The sequence below is a fragment of the Hypanus sabinus genome, chromosome 13 (assembly GCF_030144855.1).
Source record: "Hypanus sabinus isolate sHypSab1 chromosome 13, sHypSab1.hap1, whole genome shotgun sequence".
Lineage (NCBI taxonomy): Eukaryota > Metazoa > Chordata > Chondrichthyes > Myliobatiformes > Dasyatidae > Hypanus > Hypanus sabinus.
Window position 1 is genome coordinate 11,692,060 of NC_082718.1, and position 20,272 is coordinate 11,712,331.

At 41.5% G+C, this 20,272-nt stretch overlaps 1 protein-coding gene across 1 annotated transcript in view; it reads right to left on the reverse strand.

Moving 5' to 3' along the window:
- Nucleotides 1–6,920: 6,920 nt before the first annotated feature.
- LOC132403440 (C-type lectin mannose-binding isoform-like) overlaps nt 6,921–20,272 on the reverse strand; it is a 34,463-nt gene continuing 21,111 nt past the window's right edge. The window contains exons 3-6 of the mRNA XM_059986842.1: nt 18,396–18,565; nt 16,006–16,146; nt 9,834–9,948; nt 6,921–7,120 (exon numbers count right to left, since the gene is read on the reverse strand). Coding sequence (XP_059842825.1) covers nt 7,050–7,120; nt 9,834–9,948; nt 16,006–16,146; nt 18,396–18,565 — 497 coding nt within the window. The 3' untranslated portion in view covers nt 6,921–7,049. The remainder of the gene's footprint in view (nt 7,121–9,833; nt 9,949–16,005; nt 16,147–18,395; nt 18,566–20,272) is intronic.

Here is a 20,272-nt window from a genome sequence, read left to right on the forward strand (position 1 = left end):
CAGTGGATTTGTGGACATTCTTTCACAAGTGTACAGGGAATTAAGATTTCTTCAGAGCAGGTAAAATTGTGAGTAATCTCAGAATAATGGTTGATATTTATTCATTATCTGTACTGCTAATCTGCCTGAGTAATGTCTGACTCTTCATTGATTTGTGGTGGGTAAAATAACAGGGGGGCACTTCTCTCAGTACACTCTAACTGAAGCCAAACCTGCTCTCACATCGCTAGGAGTCCAAGAAACTCTTGAGGTCTTCTTGCTTTCCAACCAGATGCATTTTGCAGACACTGAGGGGGGAAGAGGTTCCTGAGATTGCAACTGGAGTCAAAACCCTAGAGCCCTGGATGGCAGAACTATACAGGGAGTAGAGAGGTCAAGGGAGCAGCAGTACTGGGAATTTACCAGCTGTGGACAGACATGTGAGTGTGTTTGGGTGCATTGTGGTTCAAGGTGGTTCACTGTCTCCTGGTGTCAGGGCTAGGACATCACAGTGACCGCAGATAGTTCTGGATGTTCAAAAAGTGAACAGTTAGAGGTTGTGGTCCATATTGGTACCAATCACATTGATGGAAGAAGGAATATATAGAACACTGCAGCTCATAACAGATCATTCAGTCGATAATTTTTGCACCAATCGATGCCAATTTTTACTAATCCTCTCCTACAGTGTATCATCCATCATCCATCTTCCTCTATTCACTCCATATTCAGGAGGCCAGCTAAAAGCCTTTTAAACTCCACCAAACTGCCTGGATCTATTACTACTCTGGTACTCCATTCCAGACACCTAACAGTAATTATATGAACAACTTGCCCGACATGTCATCTTTAAACATCTCAATGCACGTCTTCTGACTCATTATGTATTTTCTGTGGCTTTTGAATCTCTGCAATTTCTCTGCAAAATTTGCTCTTTATCATCCTTCCCTCTGGTCAATGATCTTTTGTCTGAATCATATGACCCCAGCTTTTATTTTATTTATAATTATTTTTCTTGATCATCTCCAGTGCAGGAATATTGCTGTCAGAACTGCTGCTGCCCACTGCCATCTGTTCAGAATATTTGGGACTTTTCCTTTATTTGGATGTAGCCCTGCCACAAAAACCGCATCTCTGTCTCCCCACCTTGCTTCATATGTTCTTGTGTTTAGGTCTCAGCACTGCCAAATATTTTTTTTACCTTCTTGTATTTGTCATCTAGTCTTATCTAATAATAAGTAATTTTTGCTGTGGAGCTTTTATTTCTCCTGGTAATTTTGCCCATTTCACCAAGTCAGTGCCACTGGAGTGGTCAAGAAGACCAGAGAACAGCCAATGTTGTTCCTTTGTTTTACACCATAAGACCATAAGATAATGGAGCCATTAGGCCATTAGGCCCAGCAAGTCTGCTCAGCCATTTTGTCATAGCTGATCCATTTTTCCTCTCAGCTCCAATCTCTTATCTTCCCCTGTATCCCTTCATGCCAAGATCAGTCAAGAATTATGTCAAACTTTGACTTCTAATCCTCTTGAAATGAATGCTAACATTGCATTTACCTTCCTTGCCACAGACACAACCTGCAAGTTAACCTTTGAGAATCCTGCACAAGGACTCCCATATTGCTTTGTGCCTCAGATTTTTGTACTTTCTCTCCATTTAGAAAATAGTCAACCCGTTCATATCTTCTACCAAGGTGCATGACCATATATATCCCAACACTGCATTCTATCTGAAACTTCTTTGCCTATTCTCCTAATCTACTTCAGTCCATCTGTAGCCTCTCTATTTCTTCATCACTACCTGCCCCTCCACCTATTTTCATAATATCTGCAGACTTTGCAACAAAGCTATTAATTCCATCATCTAAATCATTGACACATAGCTTTAACACAGGCCCCAGTGGAACATCACTAGTCACTGGTAGCAACCCAGAAAAGGCTCCCTTTATTCCCACTCTTTGCCTCCTGCCAAACAGCCACTGCTTTATACCTGCTAGAATCTTTCCTGTAATACCATGGGCTTGTAGCTTGTTAAGCAGCCTCATATGTGGCAGTTTGTCAAAGATCTTCTGAAAATCCAAATGCACGGCATCAACCAATTCTGCTTTGTCTATCCTGCTTGCTATTTCTTCAAAGAATTCCATCAGAATTTCCTTTGAGGAAACCATGCTGACTATGGCCTCCAAGTACCCTGAAACCACAATTGACTCTATCATCTTCCCAACCGCTGAGGTCAGAATAACTGTCCTATAATTTCCCTTCTTCTGCCTCTCTCCCTATCGAGTGACATTTACAATCTTCAGTCTTTTGAAACCATTCCAGCATCTAGCAATTTTAGAATGATCATTACTTATGCCTCCAAAATCCCTTTAGTCACTCTTTCTGAATCCTTGGGTGTACAGCATTAGCTCCAGGTAGCATATTTACCTTCAGACCTTTCAGTTTCCAAGAACCTTCTCTCTAGTAATGGTAACTTCACACAATTCATGCCCCCTGACATGGGGAATCCCACAGTGAAGACTGATGCAAAATACTTCTCATGTTCATCTGCCATTTTGTTGCCCCCCTCCCCTTCAGCATCGCTTTCCAATGGTCTGACATCTACTCTTGCCTCTTTTTTACACTTCATGTGTCTGAAGGAACTTTTGGTATCATCTTTAATCTTATTGGAAAGCTTACTTTCGTATTCCATCTTTATCTTTTAATTAGTTTTTTAGTTGCCTTCTGTATGGAGAGGTCTCACCTCCCATTTTATGGTATACTCTGAAGGCTGTCTTAAGAGGGAAAATTATAGCGATATCTCATTTAAGACAAAAATAAGGAATAAAACATTAGAGGAATTACAAAATAGGCTGAAGGAACTAGAGAAAAACACAAATTGAATTTGGCACAGGATACATGGCACAGGGGAAATTTAAAAAATTAGGAATGAATTAATATTTTGGCTACACAAGAAATCAGGAAAAATTTAATGTTTCTGAAACAGAGACATTATGAAAGTGGATCAAAGTCTATGAAAATATTGGCATGGAAACTGATTAAAAAAAAGATAGCAGAAAATAGAATTCATAGAATTAGGGACCCAAGAACGAAAATGATAAAAAATAAGGTAAGTGAAATTCAAGAAGCTTTTGAAGTGTTGTACGAAACTCTATATTCCAAAGCTCCAGGGGGAAGCATAACCCAAATTGACACTTTCTTGAATTCTCTAGAGTGACCCTCTTTAAGTGAAGAACAAAAGATGACTGCTGACATAACTGAAGTTGAATTAAAAGCTGCAATTAGTAGGCTTAAATTAAGAAAGTCACCAGGATCAGATGTGTATACAGCAGAGTGGTACCAAGAATATAATCTAGAGGGAGAGATTGCAATTCTTAAATGGTATGCATATGACTTAGATTTTACTCCAAATAAATTGGATGCTAGATTTAAGGACTGGACAGCTAAAGGAATAAAAGTTCTTTGCAACATAATGAAAGAAGGAACACTATTCAGTATTGAAATGCTTAAAGAGAAACACTTATTAGAAAAACAAGATTTTTATCGGCATTTACAGATGCAGTAATACGTTAACAAGATGCTTAAAAATGTAACCAAGGCAAGCACATACTTGATAGAGCTACTTAGAAAAGCCTATAATTCAAATAACGGTAGTAGAATCATTTCAAGCATGTACAAGGGGTTGTCAGATCTTAAAACACATTCAACTTCATACATTAAAACAAAATGGGAGAAGGAAAGAGGGATAATTACATTTGAGGAAGAAAGGACAATAATATGGAGGTATCAATGGAAGTGTACCAGTTCACAGAAATGGAAGGAATTGCGATGGAAAAACCTGATAAGATATTTTATTACAGCCTCTCAGAAATCCCATTATGATAGTAACGTCCCTGTTTGCTGGAGAAAATGTAGAAATCAAAATGCAAATCATTATCATATTTTTTGGGACTGCCCTGTTATCAAAGACTATTGGAGGGGGATACAAAATGACCTACCAGGCATCTTTAAATGTGAAATACCCTTAGAGAGTAAGACCATATATTTTGGATATATACCTCAAGAATGGTTGAAAAGAGATAAATATTTAATGAATATACTGTTGGTGGCTGGTAAAAAGACTCTTCCTAGGAAATGGTTATCACAGGAGAGCCCAACTTTAATGCATGAATGGAAATTACAATGGACATTTACAAAATGGAGAAGATAACAGCATCTGTTAATCATAACCTGGAACAATTTGATTCATACTGGGAAAAATGGTTTCACTGCATAATGCCTCATAGGGCTGATTTTATTCTCACAAATCAATGAATATGTTGTAAAAAAATCACTCCCTACTTGTACATAGTAATCAGTTCTGGCCAATTCCTTTCTCAGTCCTCTATAATTCTTTTTACTCCACTGTAATACTGATATATCTGACTTTAGTTTCTCCTTCTCAAATTTCCGGGTGAATCTAGTTATATTGTGATCAATATCCCCTGAGGGTTGTTTTACCTTAAGCTGTCTAATCAATTCCGCTTCATTGCGCAACACCCAATTCAGAATAGCTGATCTCCTCGTGTACTCAACCACGAGCTGCTCTAAAAGAACATCTTATAGGCATTTGAGAAATTCTCCCTCTTGGAATCCCCACCAACCTACCTGCATATTGAAATCCCCCATTACTATCATAACATTGTCCTTTTGGCATGCATTTTCTGTCTCCCATTGTAATTTGTAGGCCACATCCTTATTACTGTTTCAGGGTTTGTATTCAACTCACATCAGGAAGTTTTTAACCTTGCAGTTCTTTAGCTTTATCCACAATTATTCAACTCCATTTGATCCTATGTCCCCCCTGACTAATGATTTGATCTCATTTTTTATCAACAGAGACCCTCTGCCTTCTTGCTCGTCCTTTCAATACAATGTGTATCATTGGACATTAAGCTCCCATCTATCATCTTCTTTCAGCCATGATTCAGTGATGCCTGCATCATACCCGCCAACCTGTACCTGTGTTATAGTTCATCAGACTTATTCTTATACTGCACACATTAAAATATAACACCTTTAGTCCTGTATTCGCCCTTTTCAATTTTGTCCGCCTTTTACGTTGCAACTCATCCTGTCAACTGCAATTTTGCCCTTTCATCAGCCTCTCCTTGCTAGGAGTCTCACTGCACATTGCCTCCATTTGTAATCCAACTACTCATCTTCCGTACTATCACTCCACTTCCCATCCCCCTGCCAAATTAGTTTCAACCCACCTAAACAACTCAAGCAAACCATTCCACAAGGATATTGGACCTCCTCGGGTTGAGGTGTAACTGGTCCCTTTCGTACTCATCATACCTTCCTCAGACGAGATCCCAATGATCCACAAATCTGAACCCCTGCCCCCGATCTCATTCCACAGTCACACATTCACCTGACTAATCACTCGCTTCTTACCCTCACTGGTTCATGATATGGGCAACAATCCAGAGATGACTACCCTGGAAGTTCTGCTTCTGAGCTTTCTACCTAGATCCTTAAAATCTCTCTTCAGGACCTTGTCTACCTATATCATTGGTGCCAATGTGTACCAAGACATCTGGCTGCTCACCATCCCCCCTGAGAATGCCATGGACACGATCCCAGACTTCCCACAAAACCACATATCGTACAAAATATTGCCCCTGGAGCTATTCTCACTATACTATGCTCTAATAGATGAGGAATGAACAAAGATAACTTACAAGACAATTTACCTCACCCACCGCCTACTCTCACCTAAACCTGATGAGCCAAAGCCACTCTAGTGACTGGCACACTCCCAAAGAATGGCCACTCTGCTTGCACATGAATTATTTTTCTTGGCCCTTTCTAATGAATCCCTCTTGCTGATTGGTCTCTCCTGAACTTGGACATACTGCTGTGAAACTCTGCCTTTAAAGTCTCAATCACCACTCCAACTTAAAATTAGCTCTTTTTACTCACAAACAAAATAATCTGCAGATGCTAAAAATCCAAGCAGCACACACAAGATGTTGGAGGAACTCAACAGGCCAGGCAGCATCTATGGAAAAGAGAATAGATGCTGTTTCAGGCTGAGACCCTTCATGAGGACCCCTGTCAAGGTTGATCCAGGTAGTGGGAGGTGGTATGCAGATAGAACATGGGAGGGTGTGAATGTTGATGGGAGGAGATTGGAGGAAGTGATAAAGGGATGACACCAATAGGTGATGAAGGTAGAACAGGGAATAAAGTGAGGAGCTGGGGAGAGCAAATGGGAACAGAGGGAGAAGGGATCCAGTTGGAAGAAATTGAGGGTGATGGGCAGATGGAGAAGGTTAAGGAGGGGAATGGGTCATGGTGATAGGACTCAGGTAGATCTGGAGGGGAGAACTAATGGACAGAGGGAGAGGATTTGCCAGAAGGTAGAAAATTCAATGTTCATAGTACCAGGTTTCAGCATGTGATGCCCAGGCAGAATATCTGTCATTTTTCCTGCAAACTTGAGTACATGCTGTTTATTCTGTGAGTAAAGAATGACTGTTGTCCTTCAACATCTCTTGGCAGATGAGGTTTCCCTCCTGCAATGTGGTCACGTCGCTTGGGGAAGTTTTAATCTGGAAACAGGGTGATCGGAAACAGGAAAATCTCGTTGGAAGGTCAGGAGTAGAATCCTGTGAGGAGTGTCACAGTTCCTAGAATTCTATGGGAAATCATCTCTTTCACATTTCTGTCAATTATCTATTGAACAGAGATCCTTTATTTCACTCTCATGTGCTGTTGCCAGAACCCAGCACACCAATTGTGGCCAAAATGAATGGGTTAATTTTGCAAAGTCTGTGTTGAATTCCCCTCATTTCAGCATTGAGTGTTGAGGTGGTGAGGAAGCAACAGTGAGACAGGAAGGCTGCTGGAAACTGGACTCAAACAACAACAACACACACAGCTCAGGATGCAATTCTCTTTATTATTGGCTGAGAAACTATGTGAGTACAGACACCACAGACAGTGAGAGCAGCTACAAAGAAATCAGGGCACTGAATCCACTGTTTGAAATCATGAGTGGATGGTTCTGGAGTCTTCCAATTTCATTGCAGTTTGTACGAACAAACAAAACCATGTGACTCGTCACAGTCATAATCATTCCACTTTTCAGAATCTTGAAACAGGAAAAAGAAATCCAGATTGACCTGTTAGTCCACAAGCATAACATTGCAGAGGCTGAAAATCTGAAAATAGTACTTGAAATACTCAGTAGGTCAGGCAGCATGTATAGTGAGAGAAACAGGAAAGTCATTGATGAAGATTTAAACTCTGTTCTCTCTCTGTAGGTGCTGCCTCACCAGCTCAGTGTTGCAATCACAAGGTCACAGAACAATACATCATGGATAGAAGTGTTTCAGACTAGTAAGTCCACGTTAACCATGATTTCCAACCATTTGGTCTCAATTTCCTGCATTTGGCCTGTACCATTCAAAGCCCCATCCCTCTCTGTACTGATCCAAGTCCTTTTAATATGAGAATACTGACCCAGCCTCAATCACTGATGCTGGTAGCTCATTCTATATCCTCACCTCTGTCTGATTGAAGAAATTGTCCTCTGTTCTCTTTAAAATCATTCCCCTCAAACCTAATTCTCTGCCTCCTAATTTTCTCCTCCCCTAAACTGGGGAATAGACTTACCATCCATCTTTTCTATGCCTCTCATACGTTTAAACATTTTGTTCAGGTCACTTTGGAATGTCAGACTGGACTACTCAAATATTCCGAGGAATAGAGGTCCAGTCTGGCAAATCGCTCCCTTCAAACCCGTCCCTCTACTCCTGGCAACATCCTTCTAAATACTTTATCTGTCCTTTCCAATGAAGACTAGTGTGCTAAGAGCCTTTTTCAGCACTCTTTGTACCTGTGAAGCTGCTGTCAATGAACCATGCACATGTGCTCCTCTGTTCCTCTGTCCCACTGTAATCCAGAATGCCTGACCATACATAGACCAGATTGAATTTCCAAAATGAATCAGTTCTCCCTCCCTGGCCCAATTTCTGAACTGAAGTAGATCCCCCTGTAATCTATAATAACCTCTTTCACTATGATCAACACCTCCCTAATCTTGTGACTTCTGAAAACCTATTGAATTGAATTGAGGTGATTTTATTACTTACATCCGTCATATACATGAGGAGTAAAAATCTTTACATTACATCCATGTCTAAATGTGCAATGTGCAACTTGTAGCAATCTATAATAAATATTACATACAATAGGATAGTCAGTATAACATAGAAATACAGTTGCATCTGCATGAATTAATCAGTCTGATGGCCTGGTGGAAGAAACTGTCCGGAGCCTGTTGGTCCTGGCTTTTATCCCACGGTTCTGTTTCCTGGATGGAAGCAGCTGGAACAGTTTGTGGTTGGGGTGACTCGGGTCCCCAAAGATCCTTGGGGCCCTTTTAATACACCTGTCTTTGTAAATGTCCTGAATAGTGGGAAATTCCCATCTACAGATGCACTGGGTTGTCTGCACCACTCTCTGCAGAATCCTGTGATTGAGGGAAGTACAGTTCCCATACCAGACAGTGATGCAGCCAATCAGGATGCTCTCAATTGTGCCCCTATAGAAAGTTCTTAGGATTTGGGGGCCCATACCAAACTTCTTCAACCATTTCAGGTGAAAGAGGAGCTGTTGAACATTTTCACCACACAGCCGATATGTACAGGCCATGTGAGATCTTCGGTGAAGTTTATGCCGAGGAACTTAAAGCTGTTAAAGCTTAAAGCTTAACCCCGGATCCATTGATGTCAATAGGGGCAAAACTGTCTTCATTCCTTGTGCATTTGCATCCGGATAATTTAGATAACTAATGAATAACAAAGGTTCCGATATTGATAGTATAATGGCAAAATCAATCTCCAAAACAAGAAACAGACTTCAATCATCAGCCTCTACCTTCCACTACAAAGCCATTTGAATCTACCTTTCCAGCTCAGACCGGATTCAATGCGACTTAATGTTATAGAGCAGCCTACAACGCGGAAAGTTATCAAAGGCCTGGTTAAGCTGCCCAGCATTTTCAATTTTCAGATTTGTTTAAGTGTTTATTGTCTGTGAGCCATGAAGTTTCCCTGACCATGTTCCATGACGTTGCCTTGTGAATAAAGGGAATCACTTCCTGTGGACCATGTGCAGTCAGAGTGTGTGTTGCTCAAATCGGACATCATGCAATATTCACCGGGGATTGAACTGTTTCAAACTGAGTGCTCGGTTCACCCTGGTTTGGAACTCCATGTGTGAGCTGGAATATATGACTGTCCCATCAGAGATAATCTGAGCCCTCCCCATTCCATTGACCTCACATAATGGGGACAGAGTTTGTAATCCATTGAATAGTTTAATATACCATATGGAGTGATGCAGAAGTTGAACATTATATTTCAGGTTTCAATTTCACACTGATAACTTTACGCTTCTTCATGTTTTTGACTTTCTTTATCTGCAGTGGCACATTGTTGATCTTGCAAACCGGGTATTACATCCCTTATACATCGCTCCACATACAAGGTAATACTGAGTTGAACCTGACCAAGTTCTCAATGTGAAATATTAACTCTGTGTTTCTCTCCGTACTTGCTGCCTGACCTGCTGAGTGTTTGTGAAAATCCAGGTTTTATCTCAGATTCCCAGCATGGGAAGTGTCTTTTCTCATCTTCATACATGGACAGTTCCCTTATCCTTGCAATACATCCCATTTATCCTCCTCTAACTGGGCAATGAGTCCAGTTCTGCTGAGCATGGGGTTGGTTCATTCCTTCTGCAATACTGCGTCTGAAATGGACTTGAAAAAATAACATTTCTCTCACTGCTGCACTTACCTGAAAAAAAATGAATCTGCACACAGTCTTCATAGAAATGTTGATCATTGGGTTCAGAGTCAGCCCAATTGCTATAGCTGTAGATAGTTCCATCACTCCATGTGAAATTCCCTTCCTGTGGGACATAAATCAGTGATTATTCCTGTGGGATCGTTCAGAAACCTGTCACTTAATGGTACAAGGAGGAGCTGTACCCGAGTCAGAGTGAGATCAGAATATGAGCAAACAGGGCAGTGAATGAGATTTTAAATGACGGACTGTCAGGGTGGGGGAAATCTCATGGAAGTAACAGAATCCTGGGAACAAAAGAAACCGGACCTGAGAGTAAAAGTCAGGGAAAATGAATAATGACAACTCGGACAATGAGTCATTGAGCACAAATACACAGTCTGATCTCATAAACACAAGAGGGAGAAAGGACAGAAGAACTTCACATGAATGAACACAAACTACAAAACCAAATGGGATTTGGAGACATGAAAATTTGTGACACACTCAGATCCTGTGTACAGTTCTGGTCTCCAATGTATCAATAGGGTATGGAGACACCACTGAAAGTGAGATATTTGCAGGGAAAGGACCAAAAATGAGAATTCATACTTATCAATAAAGTTTGAGCAAACTTGAACATTGTCATCCCTCAATGACTGAGTTTGGTATCTCTCTCTGTTTCTCTATTTCCCTCTATCTCTGTCTGTCTGTCTGTCTGTCTCTCTCTCTCACTCTCTTTCTGAATAGCTACCTGCTCTAGCTGTAGAGCCAGAGCTAAAATTAACACTTGGATGTTAAAGCCAGATGATTGTATGTGGAATGGCCAAGCAGCTCACTGGGATTCTCCCTCAAATGTGAAGAGTCAACAAGCTCAGCATGGAGAAAAGTTTCTACTTGAGGTGCAGAACAATAAATAAAGGAGAGTCATTAATCAATCCATATAAACATAAAAAACCTACAGCACAATGCAGGTCCTTCGGCCCACAAAGCTGTGCCGAAGATGTCCCTACCTTAGCACTACCTAGGCTTTACCCATAGCCCTCTATTTTTCTAAGCTCAATGTAGCCATGGAGGAGAATCTTAAACAACCCTATCATTTCCGCCTCCACCACTGCCGCTGGCAGCCCATTCTATGCACTCACCACTCTCTGTGTAAAACACTTACCCCTTACATTTCTCCTGTACCTTAAAACTATGCCCTTTCGTGCTAACTATTTCAGCCCTGGGGTAAAGTCTCGGACTATCCACATGATCAATGCCTCTCATCATCTTGTACGCCTGAATCAGGCCTCCTTTCATCCTCTGTCACTCTAAGGATGGTCCTCTGTCACTCATTGGTCCCTTAGAGAATCAGAGTGGACAGCTATGTGTGGAGCCAAAAGAGATGGGGGAGATTTTGAACAATTTCTTTTCTTTGGTATTCACTAAGGAGAAGGATATTGAATTGTATAAGGTAAAGGAAACAAGTAGGGAAGTTATGGAAACTATGGCAATTAAAGAAGAGGAAATACTGGCACTTTTAAGGAATATAAATGTGGATAAATCTCTGAATCCTGACAGGATATTCCCTGGGACCTTGAGGGAAGTTAGTGTAGAAATAGCAGGGACTCTGACAGAAATATTTCAAATGTCATTAGAAACGGGGATGGTGCCAGAGGGTTGGCATATTGCTCATGTTGTTCCATTGTTTAAAAAGGTTTCTAAAAATAAACCTAGCAATTATAGGCCTGTAAGTTTGACGTCAGTGGTGGGTAAATTAATGGAAAGTATTTTTAGAAATGGTATATATGATTATCTGGATAAACAGGGTCAGATTAGGAACAGTCAGCATGGATTTGTGCATGGAAGGTCATGTTTGAGAAATTTAATAGAATTTTTTGAAGAGGTTATGAGGAAAGTTGACGAGGGTAAAGCAGTGGATGTTGTCTATGTAAGCTCCAGTAAGGCCTTTGACAAGGTTCTGCACGGAAGGTTAGTTACGAAGGTTGACTCATTAGGTATTAATATTGAAGTAGTAAAATGGATTCAACAGTGGCTGGATGGGAGATGCCAGAGAGTAGTGCTGATTAACTGTTTGTCAGGTTGGAGGCCGGTGACTAGTGGTGTGCCTCAGGGATCTGTACTGGGTTCAATGCTGTTTGTCATATGATTTGCATGATGGGGTGGTAAATTGGATTAGTAAGTATGCAGATAGGTGTTGTTGTGGATAATGAAGTAAGTTTTCAAAGCTTGCAGAGAGATATAGGCCAGTTAGAAGAGTGGGCTGAAAGATGGCAGATGGAGTTTATTGCTGATAAGTGTGAGGTGCTACATTTTGGTAGGACTAATCAAAATAGGACATACATGGTAACTGGTAGAGCATTGAGGAATGCAGTGGAACAGAGTGATTTAAAATAATGGTGCTTATTTCCTTGATGGTGGAATCTCATGTGGACAGGGTGGTGAAGAAAGCTTTTGGTATGCTGGCCTTTATAAATCAGAGCATTGAGTATAGGAGTTGGGATGTAATGTTAAAATTGTACAAGGCATTGGTAAGGCCGAATTTGGAGTATTGTGTACAGTCCTGATCACCGAATTATAGGAAAGATGTCAACAAAATAGAGCGAGTACAGAGGAGATTTTCTAGAATGTTACCTGGGTTTCAGCATCTAAGTTACAGAGAAAGGTTGAACAAATTAGGTCTCTATTCTTTAGAGTGTAGAAGGCTGAGGGGGGGACTTGACAGAGGTATATAAAATTATGAGGGGGATAGATAGAGTTGAAGTGGTTAGGCTTTTTAAATTGAGAGTAGGGCGGATTCAAACAAGAGGACATGAGTTGAAAGTTAGGGGGCAAAACTTTAGGGGTAACACGAGGGGGATTTTCTTTACTTAGAGAGTGGTAGCTGTGTGGAATGAGCTTCCAGTAGAAGTGGTAGAGGCAGGTTCAATATTGTCATTTAAAGTAAAATTGGACAGGTATATGGACAGGAAAGGAATGGAGGGTTATGTGCTGAGTGCAGGTCGGTGGGACTAGGTGAGAGTAAGCGTTTGGCACGGACTAGAAGGGCCGAGTTGGCCTGTTTCCGTGCTGTAATTGTTATATGGTTATAAGGAGAAAAGGCTGAGTTCAACCCATTCTCATAAGGCATGCTTCCCAATCCAGGCAACATCCTTGTAAATCTCCCCTTTTCCCCCATTTTTATGGTTTCCACGTTCTTCCTGTAGTGAGGCGACCAGAATTGAGCACAGTTCTCCAAATGGTGTCTGACTAGAGTCCCCTGTAGCTGCAACATTACCTCTCAGCTCTTAAACTCAATTCCATGATTGATGAAGGCCAATGTATTGTATGCCTTCTTAACCACAGAGTCAACCTGCATAACAGCTTTAAAAGTACTGTGGACTCGGACCTCAAGATCCCTCTAATCCTCCACATTGCAAAGAGTCTTACCATAAATATCATATTCTGCCATCATATTTGACCTACCAAAATGAACCACCTCACACTTACCTGAGTTGAACACCATATGCCACTTCACAACCCAGTTTTGTATCCTATCAATGTCCAACTGTAACATCTGACAGTCCTTCACGCTGTCCACAACACCTCCAACCTTTGTGTCATCAGCAAATTTACAAACCCAACCCTCCACTTCCTCATCCAGGTCATTTATAAAAATCACAAAGAGTATGGGTCCCAGAACAGATCCCTGAGGCACGCCACTGGTCACCGGCCTCCATGCAGAATATGACTGGTCTACAACCACACTTTCCCTTCTGTGGGCAAGCGAGTTTTGGATCCACAAAGCAATGTCCTCATGCATCCCATGCCCCCTTATTTTCTTAATAAGCCTTGCATGGGGTACCTTATCAAATGCCTTGCTAAAATCCGTATACACTACATCTATGGTTCTACCTTCATCAATGTGATAAATCACATCCTCAAAAAATTCAATCAGGCTCATATGGCATCACCTGCCTTTGACAATGCCATTCTGACTATTCCTAATCATGTTATGTCTCTCCAAATGTTCATAAATCCTGCCTCTCAGGATCATTTCCATCAACTTACCAACCACTGAAGTAAGACTTACTGGTCTATAATTTCCTGGGCTATCCCTACTCCCTTTCTTGAATAAGGGAACAACATCCACAACCCTCCAATCTACTGGAACCTCTCCCATCCTCATTGATGATGCAAAGATCATTGCCAGAGGCTCAGCAATCTCCTCCCTCACTTCCCACAGTAGGCTGGGGTACATCCTGTCCTGCCCTGGTGACTTACCTGTCTTGATACTTTCCATAAGCTCCAGCACATCTTCTTCCTTAATATCTACATGCTTAAGCTTTGCAGTCTATTGCAAGTCATCCCTACAATCACTAGAATCCTTTTCCGTAGTGAATACTGAAGTAAAATATTCATTCAGTACCTCCGCTATTTCCTCTGGTTACATACACACTTTTCCATTATCACACTTGATTGGTCCTATTCTCTCACATCCTGTCCTCGTGCTCTTCACATACTTGTAGAGTGTCTCGGGGTTTTTCTAAATCCTTTCCGCCAAGGCCTTTCCATGGCCCCTTCTGGCTCTCCTAATTTCATTCTTAAGCTTCTTCCTGCGAGCCTTATATTCTTATAGTTTCCTATAATTACCTATTTTCTTGAACCTTTTGTAAGCTCTTCTTTTTTTCTTGATTAGATTTACAACAGCCTTTATACACCACGGATCTTGCACCCTACTCTCCTTTCCAGGTCTCACTGGAAAGTACCTACTCAGAACCCCACACAAATATCCCCTGAACAGTTGCCATATTTCTTCCATACATTTCCCTGAGAACATCTGTTTCCAGTTTATGCTTCTAGATTCCTGCCTGATAGCCTTATATTTCCCCTTACTCCAATTAAACTTTTCCCTAACTTGCCTGTTCCTATCCCTCTCCAATGTTTTGGAAAAGGAGATAGAATTGCGATCATTATCTCCAAAACCCTCTCCCAGTGAGAGACCTGACACCTGACCAGGTTCATTTCCCAATGCCAGATCAAGTGCAGCCTTTCCTCTTGTAGGCTTATCTACATAATGTGTCAAAAAACTTTCCTGAACACACCTAACAAACTCTATCCCATCTAAGCCCCCCACTCTAGGGAGATGCAATCAATATTTGGGTAATTAAAAATCTCCCACCACAACAACCCTGTTATTATTACTCCTTTTTCAGAATCTGTCTCTTTATCTGCTCCTCAATGTCCCTGTTACTATTGGGTGGTCTATAAAAAACACCCAGTAGAGTTATTGACCCCTTCTTGCTCTTAATTTCCACCCACAGATACTCTGTAAACAATCCCTCCATGACTTCCTCCTTTACTGCAGCCGTGACACTATCTCTCATCAACAGTGCCACGCCCCCACCTCTTTTACCCCCCCCTCCCTATCGTTTCTGAAATACCTAAAGCCTGACCCCTGCCCCTGCACCATCCAAGACTCTGTAATGGCCACAATATCATAGCTCTAAGTGCTGATCCATACTCTAAGCTCATCCGCTTTATTCATAATACTCCTCGCATTAAAATTGACACATCTCAAACTATCGGTCTGAGCAGGTCCCTTCTTTATCATCTGCCTATCCTCCCTTTCACACTATGTCCAAGCTTCCTCTATTTGAGAGCCAACCTCTCTTTCCTCCGTCAATTCAGTTCAGTTCCCACTAACAGGCTCCTCGAGAGAAACCCTTCTCTCCAGACTGTCAGGATGTGACTTATTGGGGTCAACGTTCGGTGACGAAAAGATGGAGAAAGGAAAGTCACACAGATCGTGTCAGATGAAGAAGGGAGAGAGAAGGCTCATGTGGAGAGAAACAGGGTCATAAAAATGTGGGATTTATTTGTTCACTGGACTCAGTGACGCTGTGAACAACCAGCATTTATTGTTCTTCTCTGATCATCGTCTGACTATTTCATACGGCAGCTAAGATTCTACACACTGGAGTCACAGTGAGGCCAGACAGGGGAATTATTGGATTTACTGCATTTTATTTACTTGGATCCAAGTTCCTGGATGCTGGAATGGGATTCAAACTCATGTCCCTGGATCATTCGGATACACCCAGTGACTTCACGCTCACACTGCCATATCCGAGTTACTCAGCAGGTTGTCCAGTGTAATTCTATCTGTGGTAACAGTGTAACACGTCATCATGAACTTTACCTTCCATATGTCATTCAGGCCAATCCACGTCCCTGGCGTGTTTTCATCCACATAACTGATCACTTTTGAAATGAATTTGTTGTGTCTGTTTGAGGTCACAGTTGCCAGATTTCCATAATGTGAGTATCGATTGCAGAATTTCTATAAATAAAAGAGTATCATTATCTTTAATCCTCACACTGGGTCCTCAGTAAATCATCTGACCTGTTGTTAGGAATTTCCTTAAACAGACTTGTTTTTCTTCAAAGTGTTTGCTGTCAAAAGAAACACTGTGTTAACTCCACTGGTTGTGGAGTTTCTCCTAAATTATCCTGTGTCTGATCCCCTATAATAAGTAGATTGATTTGTTTACTCTCGGGGCTGGGGCGTGGGGTAGGATAAACTATCAAGTGGAAGCTGCAGCAACCAGGTCACTGGCACTGAGTCTGTCTCTGTGGTTCAGAAGGGATGGGGGTCAAGAGGAGTGCAGTAGTGATAGGGGATTCCATTTTAGAAGAGCTGAAAGCAGATTCTGTGGACCTGAAAAAAAACACCCAGACAGTACGTTGCCTCCCAGTTGCCAGGGTTAGAGGTGTCTCAGACTGGGTCACAACATTCTAAAGGGGGAGGGTGAACAATCAAAAGTTGGGCAACATATTGGTACCAAAGACAGAGATAAGAAAAGTGAGGAGTTCCTGAAAAGAGAATATAGGGGGTTAGGCAGAAACCTAAAAAGCAGAACCTCCAGGGTAGTGATCTCTGGATTGCTGCCAGTGCCACATGACTGTGGGGGTGGGGGGGGGGGAGGGGTAAGAATAGGATGAATTGGCACATGAATGTGTGGCTTGAGAATTGGTATAGCTGATATTATCCTGAACAGTGGTTGGAAAGATATTGGAGTCTGTCATTAAAAACAAGCTTTTGGGGTACTTAAAAGCAAATGATAATATAGGCCAAAGTCAGTCTGGTTTTCTAAAGGGGAAGTATTGTCTGACAAATCTGTTGGAATTCTTTTAGGAAATAACAGGCTTGATACTCAAAGGAGACTCAGTGCATGTTGTTTCTTTGGATTTTCAGAAGGACATTTCTGCACATGAGGCTGCCTAACATGATAAGAGTCTGTGGTAATACAGGAAATGTTCTAGCATGGATAGAAGATTGACTGACAGGAGGCATAACAGGGGCCTTTCCTGGTTGGCTGCTGGTGACTAGTGGTGTGCACAGGGGTCGTGTTGGGACTGCTTCTTTTCTCATTATATGTCAATGATTTGCTTGAAGGAATTCATGGATTTGTTGCCAAGTTTGTGAACGATATGAAAATAGGTGGAGTGGCAGATAGTGCTCAGGAAGCAGGGTGTGTACAGAAGGACTTAGACAGTTTGGGAAAAGGGCATAGAAGTGGCAGATAGAATACAGAGGAGGACAGGCATGATCATGCACTTTGGCAGAAGGAATAAAGATATGGACTATATTCTAACTGAGGAGAACATTCAAACATCAGAGCTGCAAGGGAGGAGGGAGCAGTCATGCAGGATTCCCTAAAGGTTAACTCGCAGATTGAGTCAGTGGTAAGCAAGGCAAATGCAATGATAACATTCATTTAAAGAGGACTGGAATACAAAAGCAAGGACGAAATTCTGAGGATTTATAAGCCACTGGTCAGACTGAACTTTGAGTATTGTGAACAGCTTAGGACCTCCTTTCTTAGAACAGATGCACTGTGATTTGAGAGCATCCAAAGGAGGTTCATGAGAATGATGCCAGAAATGAAGGAGTAACATTTGATGTTTTGGGCCTTAATTCACTTGAGTTTCGAAGAAAGAAAGGAGGTCTCATTGAATCCTATCAAGTCTTGAAATGCCGAGATGCAGTTGATGTAGAGAGGATGTATCCAGTAGTGAAGGAGTTAAGGACTAGAGGGCACAGCTTCATGATTGTGGGACAGGGATTTGGAGCAGGGATGAGGACAAATTTCTTAGCCAGAGGATGGTGAATCTGGAATTCAGACAACTTTCCAGATAAAGTGACTGGGTATATTTAAGGTGAAGTTTGATAGTATTGATTAGTCAGGGTTTTGAGGGTTGCAGGAGAAGGCAGGAGAATGGGATTGAGAGGGATAACAAATCAGCCAATGGTGGAATGGTGGAGCAGATTTGATGGGCTGAATGGCCTGACTCTGATCCTGTGACTTTGGATCTTATTGTTTTACATTCTTTATTTCCCAGTTTTCTCGACATTGATCTGACTGATAGGAAGCGGAGCCCATAACCACAGTGAAGCACACCCTGTAACACAAGAACCCATCATTGACAATTCAACTAGAGTCTGTGCTGTGAGTTAATGGGAATAAACCAGCAGAGCCCAACATTCTCCAGGCCTTGATGTACTATTGCTGGGTTTCAGGGACTTACCTCAGCTTCATTCCATGTCATTAGGTAATGGTAATACCGGAAACAGGAGTTTAGATCAGAAAAATAAAACCAATTTTCATCACAATGTCCTTGGTTTAGAACGTAATACGGGGTCCATCGCTGCTTCATGTCCACGGGATCATTCCCATTTTGTTGGATAGGAATTGAGACTTAAAACAGATAGAATAATGAAACAATTTCCATTAGTCACAACACCAGACACACTGTGGATTTGCTGAAGATGGCCAGTGCTCTTTACCCACATCATGGCCCCAGGGGACTGAGGGCTTTCTGGACGGACACCATTCTTTGTAACAGGGACACTGGTTAAACCTGACAACAACAAATGACTGTCTGACACTGGTGGTGGGAAATGTTTACAAACAGTTCTGATGGATGGAAAAGTTCATATTTAGTGTTTAGCAGGTTAATCCACAATAAAACATTTTGTAAAGAGATGGCTTTATCTGATGAGAAATTGAATTTTTGGAGGCTATAATTCAGTAAGGATAGAAGGTTTCATGTGGCAAGCATGGATTTTAACAAAATGTTTGAGAAAGTCTCATTCAGTTGATTCAAGTAGATCTAAGAGAAACAAATTTATGAAACATTTTGTTCAGTTCACACCTGGAGTTTATTATTGCACAGGAGAGAGTGCAGAGGAGAGTCACTGAGATGTTGCCCAAGGTGGAGTGTTTCAGATTCGAGAAGGGACTGGATGGAATTGGTTTGTTTCCCTGGAGTGGAGGAGGCTGAATGAAGACCTGATAGAGATACACAATATAATGAGAGGCATCAATTGGGTGGTGGTGAGAAAATATTCATCAGTACAGAGACTTCTAAAATGAGTGGAAATTGTTTAAGGTGAGGGATAAGAAATTCAAAGGGGATCTAAGGATTTTTTCACTAAAAGTGTGAATGCCATTTAGGATTCACTTTCTGAGATGGTGGGAGAGGTGGGTACACTCACAGCACTTGGAAACATTGGAGAAATATTTGAATCAAAATGGCACGATGGATGGCGACAAGCCGTGCGTGGTGAAGGGGGTGAGGAGAATTGTACTTGATTGTTGACATGGATATGGTGGCCAATAGCTTTCTTGTTGTATAATCTGTAAAATTATAGATTAGCTGAGGGTTAGTATTGGAAGGAAGCGCATGCGCTGGCCATGCATGTAGCCTGTTACTGCCGCTCTGACTAGTTTTCTTACTTTTCTACTTGGCATGATTAACTTATTATTATTTAATTATTTATGGTTTTACATTGGTATATTTCTACACTATTCTTGATTGGTGCGGCTGTAACGAAACCCAACTTCCCTCAGGATAAATAAAATATGTCTGTCTGTCTGTCTCATGTGTGATACACGGCAGGACCTCTACTTTCTTAGTATTTTGCATAGATTTGGCCTGTCATCTAGACTTTGACAAACTGTTATAGATGCATACAGGAGAGGATCCTGACTGGTTTTCTAAAAAAACTACAGAAAGTTGTGGATACAGCTCAGTTCATCACAGGAAAAGCCCACCTGAAAATTTAACGCATTAAGCAGATTGCTGCCATAAGGAACCTGCATCCATTTTCAAGACCCCACCACCCACTATCCAGGTCATGCTCTGTTCTTGCTTCAACTTTTGCGCAAACAGCATAGGAAACTTCAGCACCACACCACCAGGTTTATGAACAGTTATTACCCTGCAACCCGCAGGCTCCTGAACTAGCATGGATAATGTAAAACAGCTCAACTCTGAACTCATTCCACAACCTACCGACCTCGAAAGGGTGTCTGCACAAGTGTGATTCTACAATTCATGTTCTCAGTATTCTATACAGTTTCTCTTGTTTTGCAACTTTGTTGTTCATCTGACTTAAAATA